General features: G+C 44.4%; 1 protein-coding gene across 1 annotated transcript in view; it reads right to left on the bottom strand.

Moving 5' to 3' along the window:
• Plg (plasminogen) overlaps positions 1–11,853 on the bottom strand; it is a 34,897-nt gene extending 23,044 nt beyond the window's left edge. Inside the window, exons 1-5 of the mRNA XM_090337870.1 lie at positions 11,733–11,853; positions 6,807–6,942; positions 4,631–4,737; positions 3,096–3,210; positions 1,807–1,946 (exon numbers count right to left, since the gene is read on the bottom strand). Coding sequence (XP_090193996.1) covers positions 1,807–1,946; positions 3,096–3,210; positions 4,631–4,737; positions 6,807–6,942; positions 11,733–11,781 — 547 coding nt within the window. The 5' untranslated portion in view covers positions 11,782–11,853. The remainder of the gene's footprint in view (positions 1–1,806; positions 1,947–3,095; positions 3,211–4,630; positions 4,738–6,806; positions 6,943–11,732) is intronic.
• Positions 11,854–12,673: the final 820 nt, after the last annotated feature.

Raw genomic sequence — 12,673 nt, 5'->3', positions numbered from 1 at the left:
TTGTCATTTGCTGCAACATCCACATTGCCACACAAATCCCACCTGTGTCAATTCTCTTTAGTCTAATAAATGTACTTAGAAATATGAATTGAAGGCAATTTTTTCCTATTTTCAACTTGACCTTTAATGTATACACTTAAATTAATAAATCCATTAAAATAAAGATTACTGGCTGGGTATGGAGGCCACATCTGTAATCCCAGCTACAGAAAAGCTGAAGTTAGGAGGATCTTGGTTTGAGACTAGTGTTGGCACAGAGTGCATGAGGTCTCATCTCAGCGTGTTGGTTGACACCTACCATCCCAGGTACTTGGGAAACACAAAAAAGAGGATCATGGTCCAGGGAGCCCAGGGAAGCATTCAAGGTACCAAATGCAAAAGTTAATTAAGGCAAAGAGATGAGAATCATGCCCAAGTGGTAGGGTACCACTCAACCAACTGTGAGGGCCTGGATTTCAACTCTAGCTCTACTTTTAAACAGATGTAAGATGGCTAATAGAAAAGCTGGCTCATTATCTATCTTTAACTAAACCATGAGATCATACATATTAATATTATTTGCTTGAATTTTCATGGTCTAATAAGCTATTCAATTACAAACATTTGGAGTTTTGCACTATGTGAGTACTTTGAGACTAAGAAGTTTAGGTCTAATTTTATGTTTATACATGCTGGGATCATTCTAATAAAAATAATTCAGCTCAAGCCGGGCATGGTAGCTCACACCTGTAATCCTAGCTACTCAGGAGGCTGAGATCTGAGGATCAATGTTCAAAGCCAGCCTGGGCACCAAAGGACCTGAGACTCTTATCTCCAATTAACCTCTAGAAAATGGGAAGTGGGGCTTGGCTCAAGGATAGGACAGTAGCCTTAAGCTAAAGAACTCAAGGTCCAGAGTTCAAGCCCCATGACCCCTCTCCCCCCACACACAAATTCAGGTCAACAGTGGAGAACAGAATGAAGTTTTCTTCTTTCCCAAGATGTGAATTCGGCACTCCACTTCGTAATATGAGACATTAATTGGGTTTTAAATAATATCTCTGGGAATTGCATTCCATGACAGACAACTGAGAAGTGGAATTGTGGCTCAGCCTTTTGCACCAGCCTTGAGCAAAAAAAGCCGAGCAAGAGCACAAGGCCTTGAGTTTAAGCCCCAGCAGCAGCACAAAGTAAGACTGTTCATGGCCCAGAAAGAACTGATGCAATGTGGGCCGGGAGTTTGGCCTAGTGGTTAAAGTGCTTGCCTAGCATGCATGAGGACCCGGGTTCGATTCCTTGGTACCAGATACACAGAAAAGGCTGGAAGTGGTGCTGAGGCTCAAGTGTAGAGCTCTAGCCTTGAGAAAGCCCAAGGACAGTGCTCAGGCCCTGAGCTCAAGCCCAGGACTGGCAAAAAAAAAAAAAAAAAAAAAAAAAAAAGGACTGATGCAATGTATCTTAATGGAGGAAGATAGCAGTGAAGCCACTATCCAGTGGGATAGAGCCCTGGTTTCTGTCCCCAACGTTGCAAAATACAAATAAATATATATATATTTTTTGCCACTCCTGGGCTTGAGCTCAGGGCCTGAGCACTGTCCTTGGGCTTTCTCAAGGCTACCACTTGAGCCACATCACCACTTCTGGCTTTTTCTATGTATGTGGTACCGAGGAATCGAACCTGGATCTTCATGCATGCTAGGCAAGCACTCTACCACTAGGCCAAACTCCAGGCCCCAAAATAAATAGAATCATTTTTTTAAAGAATTCAAAATAGATACATTGCAGGGGAAGGGCGGGTGGCAAGGGTTTTCTAGAGCCTCTGCTGACCTTCGCATTCTGGAATGTCGCAGTAGTCGTATCTCTTCTCGGGGTCTGTGGTGTAGCACCAGGGGCCCTCATTGTCATTGTCTGGGTTTCTGCAGTAGTTCTCCTCCAGGCCCTCAGTCGGGAACTTCTCGGGTGTGTAGCTGTGGGACAGAAAATGCGTGCCTTGCCCTCTGAAGGCGGCAAGTCTGCAGGAGGCGCTGTCCCCCGGTTGGCTGGCGGGCTAGGCCGGCCTCCCTGTGCTTTATACTGGGTTGTGAGGTCCTTCCTTTCACTGACATGCTGTTTCCTTGCTTCTTGGGGGCTGGGGGGAGCAGATAGGAGAAATACAGGCCTCGGACGCCTACTTTTCATCAGAGGCTGTCACTCCCAGTAAGAATCATAGTAGTTTAGGCCAGACACAGGCAGTCACAGCTACTCAGGAGGCTGAGACCTGATCTGAGGAGTGCAATTCAAAGCCAACCTGCGCAGCAAAGTTCATGAGACTCTTTGCCTCATTAACAGGAAAACAAAACAAAACAAAACAACAAAACAGAAGTATTAGATCATGAGCCTTGGAGTGAAAAAGACAAGTGGGAATATGAGGTCCCGAGTTTAAGCCTCAGCATAAAAATAATTGGCTAATTAATTAAAAGGCACAAGAACTTGAGGTATAGAGAGGCAGGAGGTTCCCGTCTTCCTCTCCTGGGAGAACCTCACCAGCACAGGACCTCGCTTCCCTGAGAGATGAACTAGGTCATTGTGAATGCTCTGACCTGAGATTCCAGCCGCCAGGGCATCGTTTACTTCATGTAATGGGGAATGTGACACCTACCCATCTCACAGGGAAGCAGCAAACAAAATTTGTCTGATAAGCTTCATGACAGAAAATGTAATGTTATCTGTCACCAAACTGGGGACTGTACAAACAGAAAGACATGACAGTATAGCAAACCATATTTCATATGCTACTTTTTCCTGTGCATATAGTATGTTCTTATGTGCTGGTGTCTAGATGACCTTGCCAGGCTTGGTTGAGACATGCCCTAAACTCTATCACCTTTGGTCCTTTCTCAACGTGGCCTTCAATTTATTATTGTGTTGTTCTTTTCACCAGGCCACCTTCTATGTCTTAATTCTAGAAAATTCTACAAACAATCTACAGAAAGCATCTGTCCTGTAAGGAACTTAGCTAATTTACCTCTACACTGGAATATCCTCTCTGCTGCTACCCACACATTCTCTTTTGATTCAGAGGTAATGGGGTTATTTCAAGTACAGTTGGTGACCCCAAAGAGAGAAGAGATTCTTACTTGGGTCTGTGTGGGGATGTGGCACTCCATTTTTGACAGGGAACGCCACTCTTGGTCTTCGCCATGGTCCCTCTGTAGCTCTTCCCGTTGCCAGTCTTGCACTCTGCAAGATACACTGAAAGAAGCCGGCACAGTGGTTGGAAATGCAACAAGCAACCATGTCTGACAGGCACGAATCACCACACCTGGCTTGCTTGTTGAGATGAGGATGTTACATTTTGCTCAGGCTGGACTTGAACTGTGAGCCTTCTGATCTTTGTCTCTCCGATAGCTGGGGTGACAGGTGAGAGCCCCTGCAGCCAGCCTAGTCAAGTTTTTTGATGCACTGACCATGTGTCTGGGAAAAACACTCCTAAGGTACCTCTTAACACCCCAATGCCTTGAATGAGGGCCATGCCTGCAGAGGCTCAGCACGTGGCTCTGGGGTCACATGGACATGGTGGCAGGTGTCATCTTACACCAACAGTTCCCAGGAGCCTCTCCGTGCAGGTTACCCCCAGAGGGCCCATATATCCCCTAGCAAAGAAGCAAAGACTGAACACTGACTGACTTTTGACTTTTCGCCTTGCTCTTGTTTGTATGTACCTGCCGAAGTTTATATAACCTTTCACTCCCTGGAAAACAAGCAGTTCAAGCCTCCAAACTTCAGACTTCAAACCAAGCCCAGCTGTTCCCCCCTGCTCTTGATGGTTAACCATTTACAAGTGACATATTTCAATGTTAGCATTTGTGGAGAAGATCCCACTGACTCCCTCTAAAAACACATATGAAGCCTACTGAAATCCAGACCAGTAGGTCTACACAAAAAGATTCTACACTTTAGGGGCCGGGAGTTTGGCCTAGTGGTAGAGTGCTTGCCTCGCATGCACGAAGAGCCGGGTTCGATTCCTTGGTACCACATACATAGAAAAAAAGCTGGAAGTGGTGCTGAGGCTCAAGTGGTAGAGTGCTAAGCCTTGAGAAAGTCCAAGGACAGTGCTCAGATCCTGAGACCAAGCCCAGGACTGGCAAAAAAAAAAAAAAAAAGATTCTACATTTTAAAGGAAACTCTGAAAAAGGAACTCATTTTTTTGCACATTTCCAGTAGACAATATTGCAAGCCATGTGTTGGTAGTTTGTGTCTGTAATCCTAGCTCCTCGGGGCGGGGGGGGCGGGGGGGAATGAGATCTGAGGATCTTGGTTCAAAGCCAGCCTGGGCAGGAAAGTCTGCAAGACCATTATCTCCAATAAAAGACCAAAAAAGTCAGAAGTGGTGTGGTAGTTCCAGTGGTAGAGTGTGATAGCCTTGAGCAAAAGAAGCTTAAGGACAGTGCCCAGGCCCTGAGGTTAAGCTCTAGGAGGGCTTTCAGGTTACAGAGACAGAAAAAGAAAATCAAAGATGTAAAGTGGCAGACTCACTCTCACACAGCAGGTGACAAGGCAATACTGTCCTTACCCAGAATTCAATCACTCTACCCTCCAGGGCCTCATTGACTGAAGCCCTCAACTAGAGGGGAGGGGCAGCAGAGGGAGAAAAGGAAGGATTCCCACTCACCTCTCTTTTCAAACAGAACAACATCCCTCATCCTGATGACTGCAGAAGACTTGCTGTTTTCAGCCATGATCACACATTGCTGCTCTTTGCTGTGGTATTGGAATGACCTGCAGAAGAGTCAGCAGACACCATGAAGCCTTTCCTGGATGGATAACAAACCTTGGGGAGGAAGAGGATGCTTGAAAGGTAATTGGGTCTCTCTATGGCTCCGTGAAGCTGGAACCATCGTCGTTGCATTGATTGGGCGTGGTCTGAAAGTGAATTCTTCAACACCACAGCCACTCTTGTTTCTCAAACCTTTACCCTCTCTCTCTCCTTCCCTCCCTCCCCCTCTAGTTTTTTCTCTCTCCAAATTTCCTCTATTTCAATTACTGTCTTTCTGTCTTCACTCATTTCCTTTTTTTTTCTTACTCATTTCATGTTTATGTGAATACTGTGGCTTTGATTCAAGGCTTGGTGCTCATTTGCCTTTCTTGCTCACAGCTGGTGCTCCGCCCCTCAAGCCACACCCACAGCCGGGTTTTTGGTGGTTAATTAGAGATAGAGCCCTATAGACTTTTCTGTTCAGCTGGTTTCCAACAGCTGTCCTCCAGGTCTCAGCTTCCTGCACGCACACTACTTCATTCATTTTCCTTAGTGCTGGATATTTATTTTGTGATGAATACAGTCTGCCTATTTGAGCTCCAGAATCCCTACTTCCCCTTTTTCTTTTTGGCTCTGTAGTCTACTCCTCCCCTTCCACCTCCACTGTGCTTCCTACTCCTCCATCTGTGCCAAAACTCATGGGGAGGCCTTGTCCCAGTGTAACAGTGCTGGGTGCGGGCCCTTTAAGAGCTGGTGAGAACATTGAGAAAGAGGAGGAAAGTCTTGCTCTATTTGACTCCATGTATTGAAACTCCAATTCCTTCCAACCAGTGCAGGCGGCATAAAGCAGGACTGCCGTCCTGCCTTCTCTTGCACACCTGCTTCCCCTTTCACATTTCACCACGTAGCCCTTGTGGAGTGCAGTTGCCTGGGCTTAAACTTGCAGCCTCCAGAACCACCCACTTAATAAAATTCTTTCCTTTGTAAATGACCCAGCCACCAAAAACAAAGGAAGAACCTCTCCCCCTCCTTTCCTTGTCTGTGTGGCCCTGCTGTGTGCTGCCTCCTGCTCAGCCTGCTGTTCAAGACCCCTGCTCTGACACCTGCAGCATCCCCAGCTGCATGAAGTCTCTGGGTTAATGAGTTTGGTTTGGCATGGTTCCTATCAGACAGTCAGTGTCTCTCCCCGCCCTGAAGACCTCCCCGCCTTATCTGTGTTTTCTCAGTGTCCAGCTCACCCGGTTCCCCACAAGTTCCTGTCTCGAGTCTAGCAGTGTTTCTTTCCTCTGCACCTCTACCACGCATGCGTCAGTATGCCCTCAGCAATGCCCGCACTAGCTGCCTCAAAAACACCTTATTTCTGCTTTCATTAGCTACACTATAAACCAAAAGGGCCTCAAACGCAAATCTTTTCTTTTCCTCGGCTTTGTGTAGGGCACTTTTATTTATGTGAGTCCTGTAAGGATTTGGGATGGTAGCGTTAAAAAGTAGTAGAGGCACCATGCCCGTAATCCTAGCTACTTGGGAGGTGGATATCTGAGGATCATGGTTCAGAGCCAGAAGGGGAGATGTAGCTCAGTGAACAGATCACCAGCAGTGAGTGGAAAAGCTAAGCAAGAGATGAAGCCCTGAGATCCAGTCCCAGTACTGGCATCAAAAAAACGTTCAGCCTGGAGCTCGTGTTAATGTGCACATCAGGTATAAACATCAAAAACTTCCTTTCATGGCATTTTTCTAAGGGAAACTTTCAGAAAAAGGGCTTCCGATCTTGTGAGAAAACACTTTCAAACCCCCTCCTTCTGCTGCGCCGCCACTTGCACTGCGCCTCCACTTTGGGTTTTTAGAGTGGCTAATTGGCTATCAGAGTCTCACTGACTTTCTTGCCTGGGCTTACTTTGAACTGTGATTCTTAAATCTCAGCCTCTTGAGTCGCTAGGATTATAGATGTGAGCCAGTGGCCCCTGGCTTGTTTTTGTTAATGGGTCCCTGAGAAAATGTCTTGCCACCAGAGCAGCAGTGTGAAGGGACAGTTGTGTGGCATTGGAACCGCTGCGTGTGTGCACTGGCTGTGGTGGGTGTATGTGGCAAGTACCTGCAGGTGAAGTCTGTCTCCGCCTCACAGAGGTTTGCACACTCGGCTACACTGCTGGCCCCTAGGCTCTTCTTGGTGATGCTGAACACCGAAGCCCCCTGAGTGCTCACATAGTCATCCAGAGAGCCTCCTTGGCCTGAAAGCAGAAGATCAAAGGGGAGCCACTGAGAAAATTTGTCCACATCGTTGTTAATTAAGCTAGTGGCTTTACCTAGTCCAAGCCAAGCTTGTGGCTTTTGTGGAAGCTACTGAGTCACCGGAAATCACAATGTATAGCCTGGAAAACAGTTTCCATCCGTAGATTGCAATACAGAAGAAACAGACTACCTGCTTAGCAGATTCCAGCTATGTAATGGCCTCTGTGTTATTACACGAATGAATAAGAAACTCAGGAAGATTTCATTTTTATCTGCTGGCTGTTGACTGCCATGTCAGGGTCAACCTGCTGTAACAACTGTCTTCTCCAAATGCATCTTGATTCTCCACTCCTTGGGTATAAGTCAAACTTGGAGTCTCTTATTTGACACATTTGTCCATGTGAGTGGTTCTGGTGTTTCAGGGAAAATTACTAAAAAATCAGAGCCTGAAAGGGTGACCAAATGCAACCATGGTACTCATTAGACACTATGTTGAAAATGAACTATAAAACTTGTGGGTGAGGCTGGGTGCGGTGGCTCACGCCTGTAATCCTAGCTACTCAGGGGGCTGAGATCTGAGGATCAAGGTTCAAAGCCAGCCCGGGCACAAAAGGACCTGAGACTCTGATCTCCAGTTAACTTCTAGAAAAAGGGAAGTGGATCTTGGCTCAAGGGTAGGGCCTTGAGCTGAAGAGGTCAGGGACAGCGCCCAGGCCTGAGTTCAAGCCCCATGACCCACAATAAAATAAAATAAAATAAAAAACTTGTGGGCAAAGATGAGAGGGGAAAACAGAGAGAAAGGGAAAGGGCGACATTGTCTGAAAGGAAATGTATTCCTTCCTTGACTTATATAAGCGTGACCCCTCTGTACATTGCCCTTGTAGTAACAACTTTTTTGTGATAGTTGTGGGGCTTGAACTCAGGACCTGGCTGCTATCCATGAGCTTTTTTGCTCAAGGCTAGTGCTCTACCACTTCGAGCCACAGATGCTGCTTCCAGTTTTTGAGTGGTTTCTTGGATACAAGAGTTTCATGGACTTTCCTACTCAGGCTGGCTTCAAGGGGAGGAAAAATATATTTGCCTAAGACAAATATTGGGCTGGCCTTCTCTGGAGACAAAATGGACAGAACATGGACAGGGCCTACAGGGTGGCTGCACACTAGGGGCTCCTGTCCCCGCCCCTGGGGTCCCCCACTGCTGGGTGTCTTCCAAGTTTGGAGACTCTGTTTTCTTCTTTCCCTCTACTGTCGGTGGCTTTCACAGGAATGAGGGGCCAAAAAGGTTAATAGTAAGAAGATAGCAGTGTTTCCACGGGGTTAGGCAATCTCAGAACCTTGACCACTTAGGGCGGTACTGGGACCAAGGCCAGACTGAGTGGGTCAAAGAGTGATCAGGACAGTAAAGGAAAACACAGGGAAAGACAATATGTTAACACAGATCATCGCCAAAGCCCCCTGCCCCACCATTTGCTGTTTCATCTTCCTGTAATCTAGGATACCCCAAACCAGATGGATATATATTATATACAATCTGTATAATAGAGAGATGTATAGACTATAGAATGGATAGTTGGCAAATACATTAAAACCTTTATAAGACAAATTGAGACTTAATTATGGTGAAATAGATTATGGAAGAGTATGTGTCTTTACCTTCCTTTTCTTTCTTTAAATCACAATTTGAACTCTTGTTGTCAAGAAGAATTATGCTTTGGTAAATTCTATAGATTAGTGTGTGACTTGAAAAGCAGACAATACGTTTATGAAGTGTACTCTATAGAATAAAGTTAACTTTTGTAAAGAATTCTTGGAAGGTGAGCCAGGGCAGACAATACAGGATATTTAAAATGAAGCTTTCCCCCCATTTATATCAACATTATGTTAGCTTTAATTATGCCACATCATCATATTTTGTAGTGCAGAGCTGCTAGGATCATCCTACAAGTTGAAGCCCTGTGGAAATATCCAAAAGGAAAATTAATTGCTTCTTTTACATTTAAAATATTCCCCCCCAATATTTTTCTTCTTGTTTCTCTTCTTTTGATACAATTTTTGATAAAGAAATGTTGAACACATCTTTAGTAGGACAGATTTTTTTTTATTATAGTTTAAATGTGAGAGCTTATCACTATCAAAGTGGTACATTTGATGTGAGTATAAGTTGCTTTCTTCAATCATGGTGTACGTTCAATCCATGATTGTAAACTTGTATGTTTAAAAGAGAAGATGGTAGGTTGTGAAATGGAAGATTTTTTACGCTTTTTTTTTTTTTTTTTGCCAGTCCTGGAGACTGAGCTCAGGGCTTGAGCACTGTCCTTGGACTTTCTCAAGGCTAGAGCTCTACCACTTGAGCCTCAGCACCATATCCAGCTTTTTTCTAAGTATGTGGTACTTAGGTGTCAAACCCAGGTCTTCATGCATGCTAGGCAAACACTCTACCACTAGGCCAAACCCCTGGTCCCATAATGGAAGATTTTTATCCACCCCTCACTGAGGATAGCTGTAAAAGAATTTGTTTTCTCTCATTTCAGCACACTGGTATGATAAAAATCATTTTTCTATAGAAAATGAGAGTATTTTCCTTTCAATGAGTTTAATGAGAGAATTTCCCCTCTCGCTTAGCTAAACATGTGTTAACCTTGTTGCAGGAAGGTTTTTCCTGATGTGCACAGCCCTACTTTCCATGGGCTGAAAGAGGACACTGATAACTCCCCCCAAAGAATTTTCTTTCTTTTCATCTTTTCCTGCTCTGAATTTTTTTATCATTCTTTGAGTGGTTCCCACTAAATTCAAATATATCTAACCAGAAATGACCACTTGTTAACTTTGCCTGGTGACTTACAGATTGAATTTCAAGCATGGGGACATAAAGAACCATTACCTATCATACTTTGCATATGAAATGTTCAAAACAGCAAATCCATGACGATCAGACACAGGTGGGAACGTGGTCTAGTGGCAGAGTGCTTGCCTAGCAGCCACAAAGCCCTGGGTTCCATTCCTCAGTGCCATATACACAGGAAAAAGCTAGGAGTGGTGCTGTGGCTCAAATGGCAGAGCCCTAACCTTGAGCAAAAAGTGTCCAAGGACAGTGCCCAGGCCCTGAGATCAAGCCCCAGGACTGACAAAAAAAAAAAGATATAAAATAGGTGAAAACTTTTCAGGGGCTGTAGATTGAAGGTAACAGCCAAGAAGAGTACAGTCTATGGGGGACATGAAAATTCTAAACTTCATGATGCTAATAGTTGAACAACACTAAGTATTCTGCACCAAATATTCTTCAAGTCTTAGACAATACATTTTAAATGGACAGACTGTGTTCTGTGACTTGTATCTTAAAGTCAAGTCTCTAAAAAGCTGTTTAATAAAACATACCAATGGACATATTTAGAAGATCATTTTTTAGTGTGTGCTGCTCCTGGTGCTTGAACTCAGGGCCTGAGTGTTATCCCTGAGCTTTTGTGCTCAAGGTTAGCTTTCTACCACTTGAGTCATACCTCTACTTTTGGCTTTTTGTTGGTTAACTGGATGCTAAGTCTCTAAGATTTGTCTGTCCGGGCTGGTTTAGAATCAGAATCCTCAGATCTCAGCCTCCTGAGTAGCTAGGATTACATGTCACATAGCTAGAAGATGAATTTTGAACGATGGAGAACACCAGATTCCTTCTTGGAAATCCTTGGTTTAAATACAGGTTTCTTCCTTGATGAGCCAAAGCTCTGATATCCCTTTTATTTTGGTGGGGAGGGGAGTGAGAGACTGGGCCCGGAATGCTTTTGCTCTTAGCTAACTTGCTACCAAGTAAGCCATGTCTCCAACCCCACTCCGACTTTCCTAAGCGTAGATTTCTTCACATATATAGTAACCTGCCTATACCACCAGCAACTTAACAATCTTTAGTGAAGATACTCACACGTGCATACACACACACACACACACACACACACACACACACACACACTTATGTGCGCATATTAAAGTGTGCCTGGGATACCCCATCATCGTCAAAAGCTATTTATTGAATTATTATATGCACACATCATTTCAAAGACGGGCTTCTCCAGGCATTGGAGGCAACCATCTCCTCCTGGGAAGCCTGCCTCAAATCAGAGCCAACAGACACATGCCAGGTGGAGAGATCAAATATACTCAAAGGAGTATTGATCGCATTGCTCAAATGTGAATGTTACGGGAATATAACTGCTTAACCAAGAAAAAACATACTTAAGGGCCTGAAGTGTGGCCTAGTGGTAGAGTGCTCACCTAGCATGCATGAAGCCCTGGCTTCGAATCCTTGGTACCATATACACAGAAAAACCTGGAATTGGTGCTGTGCTAGCCTTGAGAAAGCTCAAGAACAGAAAGCTCAGTGTCTAGGCCCTGAGTTCAAGCCCCAGGAGCAGTCAAAAAAAAAAAAAAGGTATGCTTAATCCTGCGGAAAACCAGCCAAAGTAACCACCTCTACCACTATTAGTTACGGTGACAATTTTTTCTAACAGAGACAATTTTTTTCTAACAGAATTGTCACCTCACAGGCTTGGTCATTTGGATCTGAAAAATCTCCCATTGCTTTTTGTGCCCCCGCCCTCACGTACCACCTAACACCATTCACAGGGACATTAAATTTATACCTGGAGGAGTCTACAGTCCCAGACTTTAAAACAAAAAAAAAATCTCAGAAACCCAAAGCTCACTTAAGCAAGTTGCCAATAAAATAAGTATGCAGTTAATTATTTTTTTTGGGGGGGGGAAGGTAATAATGATGACACAACAACCAAAACCCCAAGACTTACCTGACTTCAGAAATAAAAGAAGTAGAAGGAAGACTTCCTTCTGCTCCATGTTAAGCCAGGCCAGCCGTGCTGGAGAATCGTGTCCCAATCCCAGTTGTGAGGGACAACACAGGCCACTGGCACCCGTAGCCACATAGATAGCCTCCACAGCCAGATAGTCAAATGAGGTTAATGGTTGAACAGCCCTCCCCCATCTGCCCAGCTCCCAAGCGCAGACCGTACCTTGAACAGGAGCTTACAACATGTTTGAGTGCAGGAATCTGTAATCCATGCTGCAAAGTGGTGAAAGTGACCATCCCCTCTCAGCTTCTAGCCGTCCTCCTTTCTCCCTCCTCCCACCTTCCTCCCCACAGGCCTCCAACTCCTTGTGTTTTGGGTAAGGAAGGAAAGTCATAAAATCACATAGATGACAGGAAGATAGCTCAGACACATCGTTTCAGGTTCCATTGCAAACCAGCATTGATATCCCTATCTCAGACATCATACTATAGAAACTATAACATAAGTGAAAATACTTTCTTGTTATCCAAATACTAGATACCTTTATTCCCAGTGGACTTGTACATTTTCCATTATTTGAACTGAACTGACTTTTAAACCAAATGCATATAGAATAATTGTCCACATTAGTGGGGTAGATGCAATATTCTGATAATAAGTATATTGTGTCCCGTTGGCAGGTTTCATATGTTATGCATTTATTTTGGCAGTTTAGTATTTGTTTTTAGAGGATGGGATCCAGGGACTTTCTCGTTTGTAGACAACTGCTCCTCCTCTAGCTCATTACATAATGATTAGTCAGGTCAAACTTCTCAATCTCCTCACGTAGAATTTCTTTCATAATTATAGATTGTTATAAAATGTCATTCTTTTTTTCCCCAAGTCAATTCACACCCCCTTTTATTTTCATCATCATAGAATGAAGCAAAAAAAAAATGGCA

This window comes from Megascapheus bottae, chromosome 8, assembly GCF_031878675.1.
Source record: "Megascapheus bottae isolate mThoBot1 chromosome 8, mThoBot2.hap1, whole genome shotgun sequence".
In the NCBI taxonomy this organism is placed as follows: Eukaryota; Metazoa; Chordata; class Mammalia; order Rodentia; family Geomyidae; genus Megascapheus; species Megascapheus bottae.
Note: the sequence above shows the minus strand (reverse complement) of the source record. Positions and strands in the feature narration are given on the sequence as shown.